The sequence below is a fragment of the Epargyreus clarus genome, unplaced genomic scaffold, assembly GCF_041222505.1.
Source record: "Epargyreus clarus isolate Ecla_fem2 unplaced genomic scaffold, WU_Ecla_fem_2.2 ptg000018l, whole genome shotgun sequence".
NCBI lineage: Eukaryota > Metazoa > Arthropoda > Insecta > Lepidoptera > Hesperiidae > Epargyreus > Epargyreus clarus.
The window spans coordinates 16,101,109-16,128,523 of NW_027332226.1; the positions used below are offsets into that span (position 1 = coordinate 16,101,109).

General features: G+C 36.8%; 1 protein-coding gene across 1 annotated transcript; it reads left to right on the forward strand.

Moving 5' to 3' along the window:
- The first annotated feature begins 3,310 nt into the window (after positions 1-3,310).
- On the forward strand, positions 3,311-27,180 carry LOC140749669 (DNA-binding protein D-ETS-6). The gene is made up of 8 exons (XM_073082786.1): positions 3,311-3,401; positions 6,520-6,662; positions 7,551-7,681; positions 19,775-19,784; positions 22,042-22,079; positions 25,131-25,203; positions 25,992-26,138; positions 27,010-27,180. Exons 1-8 carry the CDS (start codon positions 3,311-3,313, stop codon positions 27,178-27,180), a joined length of 804 nt encoding a protein of 267 aa, XP_072938887.1.
- The last annotated feature ends 235 nt before the right edge of the window (positions 27,181-27,415 follow it).

Consider the following 27,415-nt stretch of genomic DNA (forward strand, 5'->3'; position numbering starts at 1 on the left):
CAAAATAAAATTTCAAATAAAAACAATAAATCTACATAAATAAGTACCATATAAAATGTGAAATTCTTTTAATAACATAATTGTCATAATTTTAAAGCTTTTCAACACAAAATGACATGATTTTATTTAAAAATAGAATATAATACAGCCTCTTGCCTTTAGATGGCGTTGTCATATTTTAATCTTCCGTTTGTACCTATTTTGTGCTCTACTCCGTTCTATCAAGATATAGGTGTTCTGTGGTTTTATAGCTGCTACTGCTGGGCTAAGAGGAATTATTCTGGAGCATGTCTCAAACCTACATACACTCTCAAACTCTTCAACTCTATATATATCACAGAAATGCAAATTTGTCGAGACTGACAAAAAGTGATTCAAGCCTCAACTCATTGTCCATTATTATATCGTGATTATATTATAGTAATTTAATGCATTTATTTGTATTAAGTCTTGCTCATTATAATATATATAACGTTGATTTGAAGTGTAACGTATAGAAAATATTTAAAAGTCATTAATAAATAGATAAATATAGTTCAAAAAACTAAAAAACACGCTTTAATGATAAAATCAACTAAAAAGTAGAAAATAATTTTCAATCTAGGAATCAATTATGGAACAGTAAATTGTATAATAGTGAAAAAAGCGTGGAGTGCTCCACTTATCAATTTTCGAAAAGCACCCCACGCGCTACGAGTGTCAGTGGAATAGAAATCATAATTGTTTTTTTGACTTAGTTATGTCCTAAAAGTAAGAAATTACATTTTCATTTCATGAGTCTTTACGACCTTTTAGCTTATAATGATTCACATATAGGTACATAATCGTTTTTAGCTACATAACGCCACCCAGAGCGCACGTGTCGTAGTTAAGATAACACATTTACAAATCCGTCGATTGTAATCATCGCAATATGATACGACTTGTGAATCATCCGGTGATACATAAAATGTCAATATTACGCAGATATATTCAGCTTTCACTAAATACTTAGAGATCTTGGGTTTTGAACCTTAAGACATAAACAGAAAAAGAAGACTAAGTGGGAACGTCTCGTATATCTTTCTGACCACACCATTCAAGGTAGAACACAGAAGTACTGCTGCTTAAGCACTTAAGGCTTTTGTTGTAGGTACAGCATAGGTGTGGTGGTAGCGGTGCCTTCATAGTCAACTCACGAAAAGTTCGCCACCCGTATTTCTGTCTGATAAAAGCAGTGTTCCGCGTTGCTGTGTTTCGTTTTGAAGCATGTGGTTAGGGAGACATCATTATCCGATGCGTTCCAACTTAGTTCCCAGGAGGTCGCAATGCATGCGTGGCCTTACCTTATGTAGGCATCTTATCATATCTGGTTTTGATCACAGATGTCGATAGGATTCAGTAGCCAATTATCATCCAACGAACTGCATATTGGTTTGCTACTTCTATATTATTAAAAAATAGTGGTTCCATACAAACGTTAACATTTTGTATTACAGGCTTTATACCCACTAATTACAAGCATCGAAGTCAACGACCAAGTGGCATAATAGTTTAATTTATAATAATAATAAAGTATACTTACGAAAACAATTTTTAATATTAAATATAAATAGTTGAGTAGCTTTTAAAAACAGTAGCTATGGTTATTTTAATGTAATTACGATAAGGCTACCTGAGTAAACTTTTACATTTAAATGTAAAATAGTGAACACTTTTGATGACACATGTTGAAATTACTATGGAGACAACCGCTTCACGTAACTCATGAAAGCAGAATCGAATAAAAAAACAAGAATGCAGCCTTCACTATAACTTTGTTTCAATACATCGTAGCAGGTCTACGCGGCACTGCGTCGCTCTACCTACTGCGTGAGATGTAGAGGCGACTCGAAACTTTATGCAGTATGCGTTTAAGTCCTAGTGATATCTTTTTTAACTTAAGTAGTCAGAAATAAAAGAAAAACCTCTCCGTGCGCGGGTTTCCCCACCGCATTATTTACATTTGTGCGCACATAGGTAGGCACTAGTTTCCACCACACCAAAATAATGTAGAGTACGTACTTGAATTATTTATGAGTTAGTGGTTTTAGTGGCTGTATTAAATGAGTCGGATTGTGATTGTTTGTGTTGATACCTTAAGAGATAATAACAATAACATATACTTACTGTATAGTTAACTTATATAAGTCACTATGCAACACTCGTTTTTTTTATAAAACGGAAGCAAGCCATTTTTATCTAGCCCACCTCACGGACTTCGCTACCCATCGTTCCTTCGTTCTCCTGTCTATCTTAGAAACTCCAGATGGGACTTCTTATTTTGATCACAGACACATAGACCATTGGACCTTGTTGTCTGAAATAAATGAATAAATAAATAAAAAAAAATTGCTACCGCCAGGACTTAAATCGAACTTAAAATTTGAAAGGTGAAAACAACAAGCTGGCAGGTATGATTCGGTAGGAGGGTACTACGAATATTTTTCCCACCTTCAATGTAGGTGTTATAATATTATGACGATGGTAGTTTTGTGTTTAATACAGCCTCATAGGGACTTGTGAGATGTGAATTTATGGTACCTAATTCGCGACCAAAGTGTTTAGAATCAGTGTAACTATAGCTAAATGATTCATTTAGGCAATTAACAATTCACATATTAATGATTTCATAACAAAATACTCGTGACCAAAAAGGTGTCGACTTGTTAGGTATAAATCTACTTATGGATTAGGTAAGTTGGTTAAAATGAGTTACTTTAAATAGAAAGTTGAATGTCTTTTACTCATTAACAAATTAGTTCTCATATGTATTTAAGGAAATCTCCAATACATTATAAATAAACATTTTGCTCAGTAGTTAACTGAAAGGTCATCAGGTCAAGGTTACCAGTGACTCTTTTAATGGATAAAATAGGGCAGGTGTTTTATAACAGTAGCACAATTATGCCTTTCACCACATACCAAAAATAAACATATGAGTAAAATTCATAAATTTGTCACATCACGACACTAGTGTACTAATGTAATTGGTACGTGTGGCATACAAGTATACGGCACACAGTAAATGTGAGCTTTCATCTCGGCGGTGGAGAGTCGGCGGTCGGGCGACGCAGCAGCCGCTTGCAGCCACAGCTTCTTAGAACACGTTTTCCTCGTCACAATTGCGCGGCGCTGACGAATCGCCGACGTCACGTCGATGACGCGTAATCGCGAATAAAAACCGGCGAGAGGTCGCGCGGCCTCCTATAGTGTTTGAGGAGCGCGAGCTGCACGAGCCGCGCCGCAGCAGCCCTGGACCGCCGCCGCGCTGGCCCCCCGACATGCCTGTATGGAGCCCGGGACCCCCGCGCCCCCGGCGACCCCCTCGCTCGCCGACTCCGATTCAGACTCCGACTCGGGGGATGAAACCGTTCCTGGCGGTAAATGTCGTGTGCTACTTGTGTGATTTAATGAAGTTTCTCAATGGAATCTACTGGATCTGAAGTGATCTAATAATGTTTGTGGTGCTCTTCTAACTAAACATTTAGCCATTAACTCTTCGTTCGTGTTTCTCGGTCCTTATGTAAAAAGAAGGAAGCTTAGTTGAAGAATTAAGCAAGTTTAGGCTTTATTAAACAATACTTTGTGGATTTCTTTAATATACTTTATTGATAACTATTTATTAATATAGTTCAAAAGTTCGATAAGTCAGTTAGGTTATGTTGCAACTGTGAGTAATAATGTTTTGAGGTAAGTGATTCAAAATCTTATATCTCTTTCTGATCCAGGTGAGACCGGATATTATAAAGTCTATCCCTACGCCTAGAATTTCGATATATGTCCATACCCATTTATAAAATAGCTATAGTACCTATATGTCAGATATCAAAATTGATTTGAGCACCCTGATAATATTTTTTTGGATAAGTAGACATTATTTTTGGATTACTTAACTATCTGTCACAGTTTAAGCCTCAACTGTCCTAGTTGTTAATAATAACTCGATTCCTTGTAAAACCACGTTATTTTAGTTAAATGTGATAAATAGTATAAGTAGAATGCATCCTGCATTTAGGCCTAGGGCCGGCGGGAAACGTCGGAGATAAATCCCAATTTGTTCAGTAAATAACATTAATTCCATAATCTATACCAACAACTATAGTATTATGGGTAATTTAAAAAAGGTTCAATTTAATATTACATAACTATTAAGTTTTTGTATATAATGATAGAATACAAATAATACGTGTTAACATCTATATAACACACGAATATTACGTGTATTTCCCTACCGTTAAATATTAAGAATTATATATAAAACGTATAAAGCAGGTCGGGATTAATAAATTATTTTTTTGTAAAGGCCTAAAATGTAGAGATTAAAACTTTTTTAAATTACCAGCAATTTTTCTATGATAATACGATAGGTCATTTATAGTGAATCTAAAATCTTATTACCATTATTACGGTATTGTTGCCTAATATAAATTTTGTTATATTTAATAAAATGTTCTAATGATTAATACCATTATTCTTTAGTTCTTTGATCTCACAATACAGGCAATGTAGAGTCATTTAATATATGTTTTATAGCTTATTTTTACTTACACCTTAAAATGTTAATATCAAAATAACCGGGAAAGTAGAATATTACTTACTTAACATAATAACTTGTGAATTCATGAAACACTGCATCTGTATAACGAATTTAATAACGTAAATTCACTTTTTTTCTTAAGCACTAAATATGATGTAGATGTAAAAATTTTGTAAAGCTGAGGTATAAACAAAGAATGTTTATGGTAAATAATAGTAATTTACTTGTACGCGTTCACAATTTATTACTTATTCCTTTTATTAAAATTTTTACCCGAATGTTTCAATTTGATGTCTACAAAAAAATATTCAACGTTGATTGCAATTTAATCTACATATATAAACTGACTATTTCATAGTCAGACCATTCAAGAATATTCGAAATAATATAGGATAATTTAAAACAACTGTTCCATGTCATAAGCAGCTCTACTTACATTTGAAAACGAACTACTGATTAAAAAACTTTACCAGGTGAATTAAACGGTCTAAAAGGATATTTTTAGTAGGCCTATATAGGTATGTAGCTGCAGTGGAGACTACGGCACTCAAAAGAACCAAATAATTAAATGGAATATTTACCCCATATTATTCATAATTATTTTGCTCTACGTACAATCGACTTTGTTCGGACTGGTAAAGAGATTTAATAAGTTGTACTCTCCAGATAGTCTGCGGTTTCGAAAAAGGAGAAGGTTCTTATGACCGAGAAAATGTTTTTTTGTAATAGCTTGCGTGGTCCTCCAAAAAAATTTATCACGCGTTTCAGCGTACCGTCTGAAAGCGGGTTTCGTTTCAGGTTTTACGAGACTATCCGTTCATTTAAAGGTGTGCGAACATGTAAAAGTCAGAAGCATATAATGGACGTTCTGCGATGGCCACCGAATTCCCCACATGTATGAAAATTCATGGCAATTTTCATAAAATACATTATCTATTTACAAAATCAGTATAACTCAATGACTGCAAGAATATATGATTAGAAAGATTGGCAAGAGTACTGAGTAGACTAAAATGGTATTTTACTGGCACTTTTTTACTGTTTCTAGACTCATTCTGACCTGACTCGAAGCTACCATATTTTTGTAGCTTTTTGTAAGATGTGTTGAATGCCATTGTACAACTTATAAAACATTGTTATTAATAAGTATGATTTTAATACTCTAATTATGAATGCATGTTAACGTAATTTAAGGTTGTAACACTTTACACGATTAATCTGGTGTTACTGTCATATATACATATGTACCTACTTATGCATGTTGACATGACTGTACATATATAATAGGTAGGGTACTATGCAAATTTTTCACAATTATTCAATAACTAACCATCTCCTATGTCAACTGTAACCTGTTTATCTACAAACTTCTCCTAAAAGTTCACGCTGCTAGAATTATAAATCTAAATATTCAGTAAAAGAAACTCCTGATACAAATTTAATTTACAGACGTCATAACTCAATACATTAAATATTCTACGTAAATGTTACAGGCGTTTCGTTGCAATTGTTACAATGTTAATAACTATTAAATTTGCTGGTTTCTTCTTCGAGCGGTTGTTCACTGTTGATTTTAATTTTCTTCTGAGCGGCAGAATAAAAGCGATCTCAGTCGACTGTCTTAATTAGCAAGCTAATTTAGTTGTAGTAAAATTAGCAAGCTAAATTATTAATACCTTTATTTTTGAGTACATTTCAATTTCTTCATTTTAGATCAAGGAGTGTATATTTACTCTACTTGAATCATTCAATCATCGAATCGTTATTGTAACTGAAATCGTACATCATAGATATCTGGCTATGGTATAAAAAGCTGTCAAAACTGTCAAGTTATTACTTCTTTCTTTAAAAGGAGAACTTGTGCAGCATACAGTGTCGAGGTATGATGTTTGTTAGGTGTAGCTACTGTACTTTTGTGATTGTTGGGTTGAGAATATCTAGTGTGTGTTATTGTGTGTCAGATCCTGAGAAATGGGAGCGTCGCGACGTGCTGCGCTGGGTGCGGTGGGCGGCGTGCACGTTCAGCGTGCGGGCGCCGCGACGCCGCCTGCTGCCACACGCTGGACCCGCGCTGCTCCAGCTCACACCAGAGGACTGGCTACAGGTACCACACTTAGTTCTTAAACCGTATATACCAACGCTGATTAAATTGATGTAATTTGTATGATTTAGTCATGAAATAGGTTTTAAACTATTTACGCAAAAAATCACTGCAACCAATGCAGATATATTTGATCCTTTAGATACGTAAAATCGGTATATAAAATCGTTAAGTTAATCAAGTTAACAGTTAGAAGTATCTATTTAAACATGTCGTAATAAAACAAAATGTACACTTTTAGAAGAAAACTTAATGTGCTTTTAGAAGAAACAATCGGAGAGCAACATTATGTAGTAACATGTAATTGCCGCGAAAAAATTTTAGGCGCTTACAGCATCTAAATTTCATAACCAGCACCTATTCAGTAGCGCTAGAACCCATTTCGAACTTAGTCTTCAAAAGCAGTCGTGGTAAAATATTTTGTAAATTAACTTCAGATTTTTATAGACATGATATGATTGGCTTGTTTAGATCGTAACCCGCGGCTTGTAAAGAAAATCAAGTGGGGCGGGAATTTGATCAGAATTAGTGGCTAAATTTAATGTAAATTTGCTTGTTTCGGAGTTAAGAGAATTACCTATAATGCTGCAGGCTATCCTTTTAATACGATAGGACTGCAACAGCTAAAGAAAAATGCTACAAGTCTATCCATATAGGAAGCTTCTTTCATATTTTTGTCAACCATTACACACACACATAGGTATTTATTGTATTTTCAATCTTGCAGATTTCTTTCTATTTCCATTTAAAACAATTTAATTGAATCCCTTTTAATTCATCGTTCCATAGCACCATTCCTCTTCCAATCTTCCCCAGTGTTTGACCTCCTAAGTTCTCGTTTAGCAACATCAGTAGAATACCTAGATAGTAAAGGATGGTGACATTGCGTAGGTGTGCGAGGGCGAGAGCGAGGCGGCGCGCATCCTGCAGGCGCACGTGCAGCACGCGCGCGCCGCCGCCACGGGCCGCGCGCCGCCGCCGCCGCTGCCCGAGCACCAGGCGCCCGCGCACAGCTCCACCGCGCACGCGCACGCCGAACACGGTCAGCAACTCAGCACATATTTTATATCACCCTTTTTCCAGACGAGCTTTAGATTAAATTATTAAAAATAATTTTTAGCAAATGCCGTTTTGTAGCTTCTTTAATATGTTCCATTGTTGTAGGTGTCCAAATTATACATTTTACGATAATTAACTCTACGCTACGTCGTCGGTCTTATAGAGATACCATTTGACTTTCTATGGGGAATTAAGTTCCTACAGGTTCCATTTTTGTATTTAAAAATGTGGCCTTTTTCTTGGTGTATTCAACTTCATCAAAATCGATTCAGTAATGTACCGTAAATTATTATTCCCATTGCAATTCACAAAAATAATGGGCTTTTTATTTGTGACCCTTTAGTGTGACCCTGTGTGGCTATTTATTTAACTAACATAGCCATATCCAAAAGAAATTTGTTACGTTATGTAAAAAGCAAAAAAAAAAAACATAAATAGACTCGGTAGGTAAGATGTTACGTTGCACAGATAGGATTAATATAATTATACTACCTTCCTGTGATTACGTATGAATGTAGGTACAATTTGTTTTATCGTTTATTAAACATCTGCGCGTCACTACATTTATTAATTAAATATTAATGTGTAAAATGTGATAATTCCTTAATACTTATAATATTTTGATAGCAATAAACTGATAGCGTTCGCGCCAAAAAACTTATCAATGGATGCGCGCTGAGTCGCTGAGTCACGGCGCAACCGCCGCTCGCCGCTCGCCGCCATTCATCTCGTTGACTCAGTACGCTTCTCGGAAATAAACACTTGTATCGAACTAAACCACCGTAATTACTAGTTACCTCGAGGAACCACTTGCGGTGCTCTCAGTCAATGGTTTACTATCGACTCTCACAAAATTATATAATGCATTATCTACTTCAAATTAGTATTTAGTCCGTCAATGAGATATGTGGAGCAAACAATTGTATTTGTACAATTAACCAGATTGTATATTATCAAAAAGTACTTATGTACTCTGTACCTAGATAATTTTTTGTACATAAATATAATTATGAATTACGGTGTGATAAAACACTCGTAATATTTTACACGAGGATTCTCTGTAAACATTTGGGAAAACTCAATTAGTAGTGATTCTGAATTTCATAATGTTGTGTAATCTTCGTCATCTGACTAGAAAATCAATTAGGTACGAGCAACGTTCTGAAATCTATGTAAACCAGTTAACAAAATACGTAAACATATCGCGTATCAACGATCATTCTAGAGTGAAATGACATTTATGTACTGTGCCCATTTGTGCGTGCGTGTGTAAATATTTACGCGACACACCTACGTGCACTACCACCTGGCTGCTGGCGGCTGGCGGCTGGTGGCAGGCGTCCATTTAGCTGTAAACTGGTTGAGTCTAGTTGCGAGGGCCGCTTGTATACAGTTTTTGAAGATCTGTCAAACTAAAATAGAGAACTGAGTTTTCACGATCAAAAATATGTGTTATGTAGTTTTATATACAAGTAAGTACGTAGGATTTTTTCAAATCCAAAGTTCAAAGCTTCAAAATTATTGCACATTACCAGCAACAATGAATTTTACAGATCTAGATCACCCAAATAAATATCTTGCTTTTAGATGATTCCTAATACGGTATTGCAATATATTACTAATAATTATTTAATATTTTTTTAATAATATAGAAGATATTTAGATATTTTTTTAATAATAATATACATTGCCGTTATAATAATTATAGTTTAAAAACTAAAAACCACGCTAAAATCTCACAAGGAAAATCGTTAATCCTGATTCCTGACGATCCTGATGAGGGGAATTGGATAAAATTATTAAAATCGTGTATTGTCATCGGTTCTTGATAATTGTTCAACATTTTAAATTAATCGGACTGTTCAAAGTGGGTAAAAATCGAGTTCAAAGATTCCGTTACATACATACATACATACAACCCAAGCTAATAAAAGCGTGATAAAAATAGATGTGGTGGTAGTGCCTCCGGGGTGGAATATCAAAGGATTTTACCATCCTCGAATCGTACACAACGTAAGACATTAATGTATTAACATCATCATTAATATGTATAAACAATATTTAATTCATTCTAAAATAAAATTATGACATGACAGCAGCAGCATCTTTAAAAGCTATTCCTTTAGAATCATCAACAAGAACAGCTACTTAAGTCTGTAATCTTGGCGTGATTAGAGTAAGGCCCTATTTATATGCTGCCATTTCCCAAAACACAGGTTTCTAGCAGAGATCTATGTCCAGCAATAGGAGAGCTGACTGATGGAAACCTTAAAATTAGCTAGTTAGTAAATTTATAATTCTCGGTTGGTAACTATTTCAAAAACAACCGGATATGTGTATGTTTGCGACAACATCCATTATCAACAGAATTTAGTACATTTGAAAACTTTTGATCTTCCTACGGACAGGGCTCGCCGCTCCACCGTGGGACGCACCTATCGACCCACCGTCGAAAGCTATAAGGAATAATGTATTCGAAATCTGTTTGTCCATTTCGTAAATAAAGTAGCAATGCATCGCATAATCATGCTGACATATGTATTCGTCTGGTGAAATGATAAATGTTTACTGTACTGTTCTTGCTGTGTTTTAATTCGACTACGATCAGTTGAAGAAAGCTACAGTCGTATCTGAATGTTGTTTTACGTAATTGATGTTGCTCTTGTAGACTAAGTTGAATTAGTCTCTTGCCTGATATTAGTCTCTTTGATTGTCTTACCAAATTATTCAATCCAGTAGGTACACACCAGTTAACACCGATTTTAAAAGCAAGGAAGATGTAGTGCATGGACGTAGCCGGGAGGAGGATTTTGGAATTCAAATTAAAATTTTAAGCGCATCGTCCGTGATTATAGCCGCAGGATTGTGTGGTCAAATTCCATTCAAAACCGTTTCATGTAACCTCGTGAGGGTTGCTAAATACTATACGAATACTAAGGTTGACGAAAAAATCCAAAACATAAAAGCTCTCTCCAGAAAAAAATAGCTACGGCTGTGGTATGGTGGTGTGTCTTCTGCAGTTGAAGCACGACGAGTTCTATCACTTTTAAATATATTATTCATAAATAATCAAATCGTTTTCCTCCCAAAGCCGGGCCGCGGTCGGCGAGCCGCCCGCTATGCAAGTGCCAATTAGTTTTATTTGTCTGCGTACGCATACCTAGCCTCCTGTCTACCGCTCACCAACTAAATCTGCATTCCATATTCTTTGCAGTGCATGCCCTTTATTTTGAAAGGACCTCCCGGCATATAGCTGAATAAACACTTTTATTAAATATTAAATTTTTATGTGGTAGATACATCAACGATATATTATTAAGTAGTTAGTGTTTTTTTCTTGAGTTTTTTTTACGAATATTTAATTGTTATGCTAACTTGAATTGACTAAAATTAAGACTGTACTGTACTATAGACAGAACTTTAATTAAAAAAATCCTAGACGAAACAATTTTGAAGAATAATTTCATATAAAACTACTAAATCAATTTAAAACTCGATACATAAATACAAGATTTTTTTTTATCGAGGAGTTCTATTTGATCAGCGCGCGGAATTCATTCATTGCCATTGCTATCTTTATGACTGCCTGGGGACCGGACATTTTGATCTTAGCACTCGATCACAGTTCGCGGTCCACTTCCATAAGATTCACTCTATCTCGAAGATCGTATGTGGGTTGAAAACTATCTTTCATTACAATCAAAATAACCGTTCAGTTTATGAATCGATTTTATTTCATTTCAATTTAAAATCCCAATAAGCCTTTCTGTAAAACAAACTTGGAGCGCTTTTTATATCATAAATCATAATATTTTAATTACCACATCTTATGATCTTACTTTTCGAGAGTACGAACTGGCCCTGGATGGAATAGTAAATTTGTAAATTTACTTTTCCAGTACTCTCAGTGCTCTTGGAATTGAAACACTTCCTTAAAATATTTGCGTCATCTGATTAATATGTAAAGAATGGGCGACAATAAAATTAAAGTCGTGATTTAAGCATTTATTAAAAGGACTCTGAGAGTGTGAAGCGGCACAAATCTGCATCATTACAGTAACGTGGGAAATCAAATTGCGAGCATCATTAGTGATTCATCCGTGAGTAAGTGGCGCGTGGCGCGCGGGAATGCGCGGAGTTCGCGCCAAAACACTGGAATCCGATGCTATAAAGATGAAAACAAAATTATTGAATAGTTTGTCACTGAATTCCTTGTAGCGCAAAGATAATTATGCCAAACATCTCGTTCGATGACCTTATGCAACAGTAAACGAAGTAATCACATAAATGTGGATTCATTTACTGTGACTATCCAAGTAGAAATGAAATGAATTGATTTGTCAGGGAAATAAAAACTAGGCTTTCTTCCTCTTTCTATGCCTCTTAGGGGATGAACATTCAAACATCTTTTCTTATCTCTATGTAGCTCTATATTCCCATTGGTATTATTGTTCTGTCCATCAGGAAGGTTGCGATTTAATATTTTTATAGTGAAACCTTCACCATCATTTTGGTGGTCGCGGCTATTCACTCAGAATTAGAAGTGGCCTGAGACAAGTCAGTAGTATTTATAAACTTACGAAAACACAAACTATAAGCATCATGAAGTTATAAATTATATATTATTTGCTATAACTAGATACCTATATTTATAACAAAAATGTGAGGTTAAATTAAAACCAACAAGGGATTCAAAAAATTACAAATCAAAATATCAAATGTGTAGTATGGACTTCAAAATTTCTGATGATTTCTACTGGATTTATAATGGTTTGAACCCTAGTAAGTTATGGGTCCACCTTAATACTAATTTCTTACTTTCTACAATATTATTTTACCCTTGATCACCTTTGATAATCAATTTTATATAAAATTGCCAAAACTTCAATTTACCATCCGCGCCGCCGACCTACTTTCTGGCATAATGAGTAATATATCTTAATTGCATAACGCGGTCCATTCACGACTGTATTCTTGTGGCTCTACCGTGGATGTGCTTCGGAAGTGACTCAATATTTACTAGGAACCGTGATTCAGTATGTTCCGGATTGATTCAATAGATCTCGCTCAAGACCACGGTACTTCCTGCTATGCCATCCTCGCATCTGCTACCTTAGCCATAATGTGAGTATCCCCATGCATGTACCGCGGTGGTTGTGTCGCGGGGCGCGCGAGTGTGTCACGTTGGCGCCGGCCACTGACAAAAACTTCGTGGGAGAGTTGTAGATGTGTCATCTCGGCGGTCACGAAATTGTTATGTGGCTTTGTACGTGCAATCCACTCTATTATAAAACTCAATTCGTTGAATATTAATTACGTAACAAAATATTACAATATTTCATGAATTAATAAATCCTTATATGTAGAGTCTTTTCCAGATATTGATAGATTACATATAAGTAGTTAATATTTTACGACAAATAGCAACATGATAACATGTTGCTATTTGTCGTGTTAAAAACAATTATCATGATGGTACAAATCTTGCATAATTTATTTTAAAGTAGGTATATGTGATGATTCAATTTTCTTTTTAATACAGTGGTTTCGTACAAATGACATGATTTATGTGCGACCAGTCTGCGACCCAGACGTCCTTCAGCTTATCTCATAACACATTAAACGTCTTTCCTGCTAGTGCCTTTGGATAATCCACTCTAATTGAGCAGTCTAAACACCGAATAATTCGGAGGCATCGCCGCCATTGGCCGCCGGCCGCCGGGACACTCCCCACGGCGCCGGAGTCGAAGCCATTAGTTACGTACATAAATCCTACACGTTTATTTTGTGGATATTTGCCCACCAGACCGACGACCACACGCTAAGTTAATTTTTAGGTTTTTCTATATAAAGATAAATCATATTTGCACTAGGCCGCCCCGGCGAAACAATTTTTATGGTACTCGGTTACATTATAAATTAATCTTCTTCATAACAGCACAGCACGTTTCAGCACTATTTAGTACCTAACTACGCCAATATAATTACAAATATCTAGGATAAAAAACCTTGGGGATTTCTTAAAATAATGGATTCTGGAGACATATTAAATTATTGATGAAGAGATCCAGAGATGAACATAAGATTCGCTACATTAATTACACTAGTTTACAGTACATGTGTTGCCGGAAAAAAAAGTATCTGTTCTTGAGTACATATATTATTCACATTTTAAATATATAAGTTATTTTTTATCAGCTTTAGTTTTTCAGTTTCAGCTATATACGTTTAAAACAGAAAAAAACAAGTGTTTATATGGAAAAAAAAGAAATAAAAAATTTAATTAAACATTTAGATCTAAAAAACTTCGTTTTAAAGCTCATCTGTTATGTGTTGATTTTGGAAAATGGCATATCAGAGACCAGCAATAGTCAGACATCATGTTCGGATGCCTGCTAACGTTCTTCTATCACGCGTAAGTCCTGATGCATACGCTCTCCTTGCTCTTCGCTCATATCTCCTCAATTTTCCGAAAACCTGTCCAGGTGACTATGGAGAAAGTGGAGTTTTATACTCATATTGCACCCCATATTTTTTAATTGTAAAAGAAGGTCTTCAACAAGGTCGATATAATTTTCCAATTTCTTATTTCCGAGAAAATTTTGCATAACAGAGAGGAAAGCTATCCAAGCTCTTAATTCAAGCTCAGTCATTGAATCCCTAAATTTGGCAATCTTTCTTAAGTTGTCGAATTTGGGGCCCATTAAAAATGCTGGCTTTAATCTTTTCGATAGTAAGCTGAGCATATTTTTGACAAATGAAATTAAACCAATTTCCGTTTTTATCTAGTGACTTAAACTGTTTCATGATGCCCAATTTTATATGCAATGGCGGAAGGATGATTTCTGAACGAACTGAACTCTTGATGCCAACAATTCTGAAGCTCATTTAGAAAGATCCAAATCTCTTACAAGATCATCTAACTCGTTTTGGGAAAAGCATTTCGGCTCATTTGGTATACCTTCCAATTAACATCATTTGGTGATGAACATGGTGTTTCAGTATCAATTTCTTATAAGGGTCCAGGTATATTTTTAACAGTAACAAGTCAGATGAATGTTGCACTGGAAGATGAACACAAATAGTACTTGGAAATTGACGTTTAATTCGATATTTGGAGTTTATGTTGTTTATGTTCGTGCTACAAAAGTAACAGTCATGGAGATGATTTTGTGGTTCTCGCCAAATAGTTGGTGTTACAAAATTTAAAGGCACTTCTTTTACAACTTGTCCATAATCTTAAATATCCAAAACACGATATACAAACACAATTAGGCGCCCAAGACTTGTCATTTTTATCCAAGGACTATTAAAATACAGAATATCGGTTTTTTTAACCAACTCTGATATAACTTTCCGACAATTCTTTAACACGTACTCTCCGCAAATGGTGCAAAAGTTATTTGGATTATTTAAACAACGTCTTCTTGAAGTACTCGTGTCACAAAAAAAACAGATATTATTCGTAACACAGTAAAATGTGCTCGTTATGGACTAAGGACTAATAAATAAGAAAAAAATATAAAAAAGAAAAAAATAAAACTCGAGCTGTACAAATAATTTTGAGAGTATATAATATATCAAAAACGAGTTATAAATGAACATTTACATTCATAAAATTGGCGGCAACAGATAAAAAAAATAATTTTGTAAACTAGTGTTATTGAGTACCAATGCACTTACGGAAACATAGATGCAATCACTCCGCGTCTCTCTCGTCTTAACTTTTTAAGACATCCCCAATGCACCATTCGCCGATGAGCAAAGTCCTATTCGCACAAAATAATTTTGTAAGTGGTATACTTAGAAAGAGTTTTGTAACTGTTCAAAAAGTCAAAAATCAGCGCTCACTAACAAGAATAATTAAATTACAGTTGGCCTAAGCCTGCCAGAATGCTCGTTGTATGGTATACGCATGTAATAAAGATTCCCTATTTATTATAATTTCTTCAAATTATTACATATGAATTTTCGTAAGGAGGAGGAAAACTTTACACAAATCTATTAATAGAAAAGTTAGTCTACGAAGACATTTTGGGTTCACATGAAATAATTTCTGAGAAACACAAGCAGTGTCTCGTCCGCTGGCGCCATTTTCAATTAGTTCAACGGATATTGTTTCTACCTACTAAAGCCGCATATACATTTAATCCATCAGCTGACAGCTTAAATTGATAAAGAATAGGATATCGTTGAAAAGTACTTAAGAAATTCAATATTCATGCAATGGTACCTACTGTTTATTACTGAGAACTATTAAAAGTTAAAGGTTAGGTAGAAAAAAAATAAAGTTGTACAAATGCAACGTATGACATGAATATATAATTTCTACATAAATTTTTAACATAAGTGGTTTATATAATAGTATAGTATACTTGTTGGTGCTTGTTCACACCACATCATACGGTAGCAAACATTTATTAAATATGATCAGCATCACTGTCCCTTCTTGTGGTTGTGAGGTTCCGATGTGGTTGATATTTTCCACATTAGATTTAGACGCAAAAGTAAAGCAAAAGTAAAGGTGGTAGAACCTTTTGTGGTTCGAAGCCGGCGGCACCACCGCCACACCTATTTCTACCTAATAACAGCAGTGTTAGGCGCTGCTGTGTTCCGTTTTGAAAGGTGTGGTAAGGGAGACAGACTTTTCCGAGGCGTTCCAGCTTAGTCCTCAGGGGTAGCGGCGCATCTGTGGCCGACCTTAGGTAGGAATATCTAATCCTATCTGGGGTTGATTACAGATGTCCATGGGCGGCAGTAGCCACTTACCATCAGGTGGACTGCATGCTCGTCTGCTACTCCTATATTATAAAAAAAAGACGCAAAAATTATGCCCGTTTTGATAAATCTATTCAGTTTCAAGATTAACACCCGTCCACGCAGTGGTCATTATAGTGTGGTGTTAGTACGCGTGAATTGGGAACTTGACACATAATTAATAACTTAAAATAAAAATATTTAATTTATTAACGTTATCTTAATCACAGTTCCTTCAAAACTTAACACTCAATAATCGATTACAGTTCATAACTCTCCTTGAGCAGAGCTTAACGCTTATGAAGTGTCATAATGACAGTGTCGGGGGGCGAGGGCACCACAAACAGACGAGATCTCACCTCATTTGATAGCGCCGCCCTCGAGTTCAGGCGGAGATATTGCCCTTACAGCTTTGTGGGCCCTACCACTGGTATGTTTGTATGTCTTTACAATAATATGTAATTGTCTGAGAGTTTAAAACGTTACTTATTATAATTTAGACTCGACTAGGTATAAGTATATTTTAGTAGAGTTAGTTGACTCTATCAGAAGATTTCGAAACTTATGACAGGTACTTACTTGTTGGTTCTAGTTGGTTTTAGAAACTCTGCGTAGTTTAAAATTTGAATGAAGATAAGAGGATCTAAGTTATTAGGGAATAGCTGCGAGCCAGGCTCGTCACACAAGGCTGCGGTTTTGCATGATGCACCGGCGAGCTTTACCGGTAAGGCTACAAAACCGCATTGAACCTCGCCTGTCAATCACCAGCTTTACAATACATAACATTACCTAAAAAGAGACGATTAATTTATTTGCAGATTTGTAATATTTTTATAAGTTTGAATGATACAAAAGGGCAGATGATTGATTATTTATTTTTCGCAAGGATATTTTCATCATAAAATGATTTAGAGTGACGTGTACCTGTGGTAAGGGCGCGCCCAGCAGGTGATCATTTGCAAGTCAATGGAGGGCGCGCTCCGTCGTCGGGATTTAGCCTGCATTTAGGGTTCACAATTTGGGGCTAGGATCTGGTCCACGGACGGGTTCTAGATTGTTTATTGTTGACAAGTTTCACAATTGCAAAGGGTTTTTTAATTAGCAAATATTTTTTCATATAGATAGGTATTTCTTATTTAAATAAGTTCCTATCTAAAATTATTTTGGGACCACTTCTTTACCTCATGAATTATTTACATAGTGTTAGAAATTATGGTTTCTTAAGGCAGGTACTCTTTGCAGACGACATATTAATCAGCATGTATGGGAACTAATGAACTAACTGACAATACAAAAAGAAATAAACGATTAGCAAATGACTTATGTAGTAGTTAATACTGATTCTCATAGGTACTTGTTAGTATTCTAAGTTTATATAGTACTAGCTGACCCGGCAAACTTTGTACCGCCTCAAAATCTATTTATCAAATATATTTCTTATAAAATATAGCCTATGTTACTCGTGGATAATGTAGCTTTCGATGGTGATGTAGTTTTTGAGCCTATTCATTACAATCAAACTAACAAACAATGTTTTCCTCTTTATAATATTAGTATAGATTTCACAGTCCAGGGGCAACCCTGCTCGCTCCCCGTGACGCGTGACGCGCGGGATCCGGGACGCCTCCGCGGGATTTATGACGCTGTTCAAATTAAATCATACCTCCACACCGTTACACTCACTTCATCACTATTCTAAGATTACACACCTCCTGGGTGTTACCTAGTCCATTGCTAACTTTGGAGATATTACATCTCATTTCAATTTGGAATTAAACTAACCAGTAGAATTGTTGTAACGAAGTATACTTTTTCGTATGCGTGACTCTAAATAAGATTTATTAAACAGTACTGTAATATCAGTAGATTTTGAGACTTAGATTAAATGTAATAAATATATATGTACTGTATACTAAATAAATTTTATTCATGGCGGGCAAGAAAACAATACCTAAAATTTTACCACGCTGCTACTGAGAATTGAATAATTGTAAAGTAATTAAGTTAGACGTTCTAAAAATTGTTTCGTAATTATACCACATTTTATAGAGTAAAAAGTAAGTCGCGTGCTGGCCAACTGGATCCGCATTCCGCCGCCCGCGGTGAGTCACGTCGTGAAGGGTTCCCACACTGGACGCGCCACTGGCCAGCCCGGACACATGCCTGGTACATGGAGAAAGTATCGATACTTTATGGAATCGAGTACATATCTTTTTGATACCGATATTTTTGTACGCTTACTTTATAATGGATACTTTCGCTCAATTAGTACTTTTTGACAGATCGTATGATTAATCTTTAAAATTACTTAATTAGGTAAACACTAGTTGAGACCTCGAAGCTTCGAGTTTCGATGTCATTTCGAACCAAACATATCTAACCATATCGAACCTTATAAAACAGTGGACTGCAAACTTTTGGTTAGACGGTCCACGATACCACATAGTAGATCAAGACTAAGTAACAAAAAATCCCTGAAATTTTATGACATAAAAGTCGTCACGGAACTTTGGGGCAAGCCCGCGAAGTTGGCATCAATATATTCGAGTTATAACTAGAGAGACAGTACTTCATTACTTTTGTTTCGATATTTTTACGGGTACGTTTCTCGTTTTTCGATAGTATTAATGTATCGATACTTTCTATTCGACCGTGTCCCTTCATATGTCGCGCGGCCAAGCTCGCCCAAACTGGTTGTTCGAATCCGCCATGTATAACGGATTTCTCTGATGGATTTCTTACAATAAATAACTGGGAACGCCCATCGTGAAACATCATTTGACTCACGGTACATACTATTCAAAAATAATAAATGTAGGCACCTACATATTGTAGGTAATATGTTTTATTCAGGTAGTCTACAGTCAGTATAAAAATTTGAAAATTCCGACGATTTGAGACCCTCCTCATTTTTTTGAAGTCGGTTAAAAACTGTTTAAACGTTGTAGACTCACTATATCAAAAAATATGAAGACAAAATTAAAGAAAATCACACGCCGGGCCAACATCAAAGATTCTCGACGATACCTACCGGGAACTCTAACTAATTTTGTGATCCCTTCACGAACGACCGATTTTAAGTAAATGATAAATTTAAAAAAAAACAGTAAAAATGTTGTCGGCCTACCTAAAGATACTACCTATTAGTGGTCGCTGTAACTTTCAAATGTTTCAACCTCCAGATAAATCCTACATTGGATCCTACTCAAAAGGAGAGCTCTTGTTCTCCTTTATGATGAAGCGGGCATTTTATAGTTTTATGTCGCCTTGGAGATGAACGTGTGATAATGTTCAGGTAGATCACATGGAGTTGGTCACAACTGTATACGGGCAACAGCGACCACTTACCACCACGTGGAATACAAGCTTGTTTATCACTCCAATCTTATAAAAATTCAACCTGTAAATACAATCCCACCAATATCACTTTACTGTAGCCGCTCCGCCGCTCCTCGAATTAACCTGTCAAAATACAAGAGTCACCTCTTAAGCCTCCGTCCTTTCATGTGGTTCCGAGAGATCATTTTCTCAAGATGGGCTCCAGAGGCGGCGGCGCAGTAGGCGGGCCGGCGCTCGCTCCTCCTCCGAGCGCCGCCGCCTTGTGCCACCGGAGGCTGTGTGGCCCACGGACAGGCGGCAGCGGAACACTAAATGCACAGCTAAAAGTTCTAATAGTGCACAGTTTACAAATGTGGTTTATTTATTGCACGTACTTGATTAAAATTTTATGAATTTTAAGTACCAAGCAAATCGTTATGGGATTAAAATAAATGATACTTAATAGATTTTTTTAAAGAAGTAAAGATTGCTTTCTTGGATATTATAAGTACTTAATTACAAATCATTATGTCTCTCTATTATCATTGACTACCTGTTGTCTAAAACCACAGACTGAGATATTTTCGCTCCAAAACAATATGTAATTTTAAACAACCCATATTATTAAGCCAATTTTCTTTTAATCTGTTTTATTTACTGAATATTATAAAGCTGTAAGTATACATATAGATGCTACTACACATTAGATACACGTACATGTAGATACGGCTCTACGGATACAGGTAGTGATACCTATAAAATTCGATTTAAGAAATGTCCTTTATCATTAAGAAAATATTAACTAAAAAATCTTGCTTGTACAAACACCTTACATCTCTCATGTACAACGTGTGTACGTAAATAATACAAATCTACTAGGACATACAAATTCGAATATCTGGCAGCTTGTGACTTGTGACACGCGATAAAAGTTTCTTGGAATCGCTTGGCGGAGGACGTAATTTACAGCGGCCTTGTGACATTAGAGCCGAGTGGACTGTCTCGGGCCACTCGATACCACGCATACACCCACCTACACACATTAACATTAATTAATTTAATTATCTAACCACATCAACAGATCAAGCAGTGTGTGTTTATTAACCGAACACCCAAAACGAGGTTAAATTATATACTCCTATTTGGTTTTATTGCTATATTTTTTATCATATTTTATTACTTCTTTCCTGACGTTATTGAGTTACTCCATGACACACACTCCCTATTTATACGTACCTAAAGCAATTTATATTTACAAAAGGCAAATAAAATTTTTACGTTATTTGTTTTTTATTGTATTTTTTTTAAAGGAACAATCGTAGATTTTATCTACTCAGTTTCAAAATCATAAAAGCAACTTCCTTCCAATTTATCCTCAATCCAGTGCTCGCTGCTTCAAACCTATCAAGAATTAACACTCATTACGTTAACTTTTGTATTAACATAGAAATAGGAAGTGTCCGAACCCATCAAATAGACTTAGAGAAGAAAATGGCAACATTATTCGGCAATAACGATCAAGGGCAGAACTATCACGACCTTTATCGGTGGAATTGACTCCGAAGCTGGGGTCGGGGGTGAGTTCACGTAATGAGCAGATAGCGCCGCTGGACGCCATGCATTATGCATGCGGAGACGTACAGCAAGATCTATTTTTATTAAATTAACCGACGCAGAAGGGATTCTTCTTAATCCAGGAGCGCGCCGCAATCTGGGGTCGGTGTAGCGCAGCGGGTGTGGTGCCGTGGACTTTAATAAATTGCAAACGTAACTTTAAGAATACTGAATTCACATTTACATATGTATGCGTATTTATTGGTAGACACTATTCATGCGTCTATTTTCAATTTAAAAATTAAATGTAATGTGCACGCTATTTATCTTACATATATTGTTCACACGTTTTTCATTTTGTATCGATTTATTTATTTCAATAATATCTCTAAATAGAACTATTTGCATATTAATCTTACGAGTATAATTCATCTTTTGTTCGCGTAGATAAATCAGTATTCTTGTGAATGTGAATGAAAAATCTGTGTTAGATTTTCAATGGATACTGATTGATTTTAATTGATTGGAATGAAACATAGTATTTGAAGCAAAGTATTTTCGGTTTCATATAAGTTAAAATAATAGTTTGCATTAAAAAAAATCGTAGACGAATTATTCATGAAGCACTTTATACAATAAAGCGAATTATCTTCAGGCTCTACGGTAAGATATATTGTTGAAGGATAAGATCAAGTGCGAGGGCGGGGGCGGCGGCGCGAGGGCGGGCGGCGCGCGGCAGCCGCTTCCGCCGCCACTCGCCGGCTTCCGGTCGCGCATCCGGACGCACATCCGGACACCGTTTTGTTTATATTCACGTAATTCTCAAGTTAAATAAAAAACCGAGCCAATCCTAACAAAATCATAGGTAATAAGACGATGGAATCTTAAATATTAGACGAATAAACAGAACTTTTGGTAACTTAATGCTATGTTATTTCGTACTGATAACTCGTGCAAACGCATGTAAGAAATAAACAAGTGTTTATTTGTAGTGAAATAATATGTGTGTAAAAAGTGGTCCTAGTGTGATGTACTTCGTGTAAGTGTGTGGCCGTGCGATGCTGTGGCTGAGCGCGAGCGAGCACCGCCGCATCCAGCAGCTCTACCAAGGTAACAGTCTGCTTCCAGTCTGGTTTTTGTAATGCAATGGAACATCACGATATATCGGTGGATGTAGTCCATGGGTAATAGTTTTATTTATTTATAATAGTCTAAAAAACTTTGCTATATTTCTTGTTAAAGAGACCTCTCTTTGACAAGAAATATAGCAAAGTATATACATATATATTACATACGTATGTATTATTAAAGACCACGGTGACATTTCAGAATCAAGAGTGATACGTTGACACCTTCAGTGTAAACTATCCAGCGGTCGCTCTCAAGGGAGCGCCGCTAGCACCTCTCGTTCCTCAACGAGAGGTCGCTATCCGATGTCGGCTGTATGGTATCATAGGACGAAGCCTTTAAGGAGAATTTTTAGTGGGATGGTCCCCTTCAGAATCAAATCGTTGAAATTTGCTCATCACTTCCTTATTTTTATATTTATAGTATAATAATTCAGTAAATTTTATTAATTGTTTATTTAAATAAATACATATCAGTATTAAGTAGTACCTACTTAGTTAATAAAATTTGGATGTTAATTGTGATGATATAATTACATAACAACTTGTATGGGTAATAAATCTAAATATATGTAACTCAAAGGTGACTGACTGACATAGTGATCTATTAACGCACAGCCCAAACCACTGGACGGATCGGGCTGAAATTTGGCATGCAGGTATATGTTATGACGTAGGCATCCGCTAAGTAAGGATTTTGATCAATTCTACACCCAAGGGGATAAAATAGTGTATAAAAATATTACTTCGTAACGCGAGCGAAGCCGCGGGCAAAAGCTCGTATAAGCATAAAAGTATGCACACTAATTTCGCGTAACGACTTCCCCTTATTTAATGGCTACTGAAGATGATTAAAAATTTTACTTTTTATAAAATCATTTCCAAACTTAATAGACCGAAATTAAATGCTGCTATAACGGTTTCTAAATAATATCACGAAAGTTGTGAATGAAATTAATTTGAATACTAGTTGCTAAGCTATTTACTTCCTGCAGCAGGCAGCCGGAGAGCAATAGTAGAAGATCCCGAAATAGAACGACCCTCAACGAGCTGCTTAATGGATGAAACGTTTTTTATATCAAATTAAGCATGTCAAAAAGTATATTGCAAAAGGGTTGACTAAAAAATTTCAGTCCAGAATATGATTTCTTTTTCTTAAACATCTCACTGGTTTCGTTAATAGAAAAAATACATACTAATCGTATATATGAAGCCTATATAATATGCAAACGTGAGGATAACTATTTTTTGCCTGTCACAGTCCTTGGGTAGGCCAACTTGTTTACCTGTCTATACCCGCTTACTCAAGGGTTGTGACAGGCAAAGAATAGTCAACCTAACATTTGTATATTCTGTAGGCTTCATACTTTCGATTGGTATGTAGTCCATAAATCAGACCAGTGAAATGTTAAAGAAAAAAAAATTAATTGTAAAAACATCATATTCTGGACTGAAATTTTTAGACAACCTATTTGCAATATAATTATCGACATATTTAATTCGACTTAAAATACTTTTCATCCATTAACCAGCTCGGTGAAGGTCCTCTTATATCGAGATCTTACACCACAACTGTATGAGATGTCTTGTAAATTATTTTCTGCGTAGCACTGTGCTACGTACTACGTGCTACGATCTTAAATAACGTAACCCGTAACCGTAGGCTAAGATTAAGAAAGATGCATTTATGAAGGCGGTAGAACCCTTTGTAGTTCGACTCCGGCGGCACCACCGCCAAACCTATTTCTGCCTTATACCAGCAGTGTTAAGCGCTGTTGTGTTCTGGTTTGAAGGGTGTGGTAAGGGAGACATACTTTCCCGAGGCGTTTCAGCTTAGTCCTCAGCAGTAGCGGCGCATCTGTGGCCGACCTCAGGTAGGAATATCTGATCTAATCAGCAGAGGTCGCGTTCCGATCCGGTAGTAGTTTTATATAATAAATATATTTCAATCCTATCTGGGGTTGATTACAGATGTCCATGGGCAGCAGTAGCCACTTACCATCCGGCGTACAGCATGCTCGTCTGCTACCCCTATATTATAAAAAAAAATAAAAAATATATAAATTATGTTTAACGTAGGTTAGATTTATAATGCGTTCGGTTTTTTTTAATAATAATACTAGTTGTTTCTATTATGACAAGTATTATCTCACTGTACTCTGCACTCTGCAGGCACAAAGGTATTCTGCTTGGATTTACGTATACGTTGATTGGTTTATTTTTATCATATACTAAGATTAAGTATATTCGTATTCGCTCTATATTTCACTGATGTTACCCGGTTAGAGTAGGTACCTACGTTTTATTAGAAGTAAGACTTGATACTTTAGTTCATGAATCATAAAGTGGGATTAGCAACTCATTTGAATGAGCCGTGTATTGTACGTAAACTACTGAGATATATTTTAATTTCACGGTCATAGCCTATTCCTAGAAAGTTAATTATAGTGTAATCACCATTCGTGCTTTTGGATGTTGGTCATTGGTCATAGTTACTAGGCTAAATATGCACCTTTAGTAGCCGCCGACACCTATGGGATGAGGACGTATCTATATAGATAGTCATATCATACTGAGTAAACGCTAGATAATCAACTGAATGTAATGTATAATCGGCAGATCCCTACGCGGCGATAAGCGGTTGTGCGCGCAGCAGCGGTGGGCAGGTGCAGCTGTGGCAGTTTCTACTGGAAGAGCTGTCTGCCGGCGCGCCCGGCATCTGCTGGGAGGTGAGGTCTGGCCCACCCGCCAGTCATGTACCACAAGTAATACGTAGACATACAAGTGATCGCCGCAGTCCATAGACAATTGATTGTTAAAACAGCAGGAATCCTATTACGAGCCGATGAAAGACGCATTGCTACCTTCGGACAGTTCGAAAGAGACTTGCTTACTACACCTTTAAATAAAATGAGCATCCTTGCCGCTTTGCTTTCTCATTTCAGTTTTCTCCTACATAGCCAATTTTTTTTTTCGAAATGAAATTTCTTGCGTTTGGGTTTAATAATATTATTAAATAATATTCAACTTATAAAAACCTAATTAGTTAAACCTATATCATTTGATAGAGTACCTACTAAAAACTAAATAAAATAAATTCTTAAAACAATTTAGACTTTGAGGCTACAAAATGACTGTGACATGTAGTTTCGGGACTCTGGATTTGTTCCTCTTTCTCAATCCTAGAACAAACGTGAACTCGTGGGTTCACGTTTAAAAGATTTAAAGATTTATTTCGAAGCAAAAACAGTTTTACAAATGGTATTGTCGTAAATAGCGGCAATAGTTTAAACTGTGTCGCCACTATTTACGTCCACCTCGGAGTACAGAAATAAAATTAAGGAATATACAAACTTACAAAAATACAATTAAACGAATTATAAGTTATATGCATCTTAAATCTATGACAAAGTTCAACGCAGGTGTTTTTGCTTATGTTGTAAGAGGGTGTGGGTGTGGGTGAGTGTATGTGTTTATTCTAGATCCAGTATGATTAAAGAAGAATGTGTGTGTGCAGGGTACGCCGAGCGAGGGCGAGTTCCGTCTGTCGGACCCGGACGAGGTGGCGCGGCGCTGGGGCCGCCGCAAGCAGAAGCCCAACATGAACTACGACAAGCTGTCGCGCGCGCTGCGCTACTACTACGACAAGAACATCATGACCAAGGTACATACTTTCCTTGTATGATTTCGTCGACAGATTTTATATTATAACTGTATTTGTGTGTTCTTTAAAACCCCTTTTTTATGGACGATTTAATCCAAATTTCAAAGAGATTAAGTTTTACTATCAAAAACAATCAAAACTTGTAAAAAAGTCTCAAAGTTTCGAAAATGACTTGAACTGCTTCGAGAAAAGTATGGTACGGACGTGCCGCTTTTTTTTGCTCGACTTGGCGGGTACACTGCACTATACCCCAGATTCTACCTTTTTTTTTTTTTTCTTCTCGAGGGGGAAACCTTCAAAAGGTACCCGACGACGTGGGAGCGACGCCGGGTTATGTGGGATTTTTACCCAACTAAAACCCCCCCGGTGGTCGTCCTCAACGCTTGTTGGAGAACTCCGGGATCTCCGACGGAACACAACCGGAACCCTCCAAGCGCGATGCCCCGATCGGGCTCTACCCTGGGGGAGCAGTTTTCGCTCCTCCCACACCATGTAGTGTTTACGACGGTATGCGACCACATATACCGCCGTTCTTCCCGGGGTCGCTTGCTGGACGGTCCGAGCTCCCACTCTTGCCGCCCGCAACCCCGGAAGCCCTCTTTTAGTCGCCTCCTACGACAGGCAGGGGATACCGTAGCCCTATTCTAGTCCCGGAACTACAGGGACAGACCCCAGATTCTACCTAGGTTGACTACCCATTGTGTATACATAAATTGTAAAGGCTTATAAAGCAGAAGAAGACTGTGTCTACTTGTGAATATTTTCAACATCCACCAGCCAAGCACTAACGGTACGCAGCTGTTTGCAACGTGCTATGTTGAAACATTTGAAATGGGGGTTCAATAGAGTAACGGTGAAATATGTCCTGCAGGTGCACGGCAAGCGGTACGCGTACCGGTTCAGCTGGGCGGGCCTGGCGGCGGCGTGCCAGGCGCAGGCGCCCGACGCGCCGCCCTACTGGCCGCTGGCGCCGCCCGCCCCCGCGCCGCCCGCCGCCGCGCCGCCCGCCCTCGCGCGACACCACCACGCGCCCACACACTGACTCCGCTGGACCAGTCGCGGACACTGGTCTCCGCGACCCATCACCGGCAAACAGTCAAACAAAGTCTAATGGATACACGGCTCTACATTAAGGAAGCTAACAAGTGAATTGAAATTGTGATTTTTGAAGGGGACATGGGTGTTTTCTTTATATGTGGTATATCGCCGAATGTCTAATGTGATCAATAGTATTGCCCTAACATAGCAACTGCTATTATGCGTGGGCCGCTTTTGTT

Bases quoted from the DNA above. Each gene is read 5' to 3' on its own strand.
- LOC140749669 (XM_073082786.1), top strand. From the start codon at position 3,311: ATGGAGCCCGGGACCCCCGCGCCCCCGGCGACCCCCTCGCTCGCCGAC. The intron at 6,663-7,550 runs GTACCACACTTA...GACATTGCGTAG, and splicing joins CACCAGAGGACTGGCTACAG to GTGTGCGAGGGCGAGAGCGA. The intron at 25,204-25,991 runs GTGAGGTCTGGC...GTGTGTGTGCAG, and splicing joins CGCCCGGCATCTGCTGGGAG to GGTACGCCGAGCGAGGGCGA.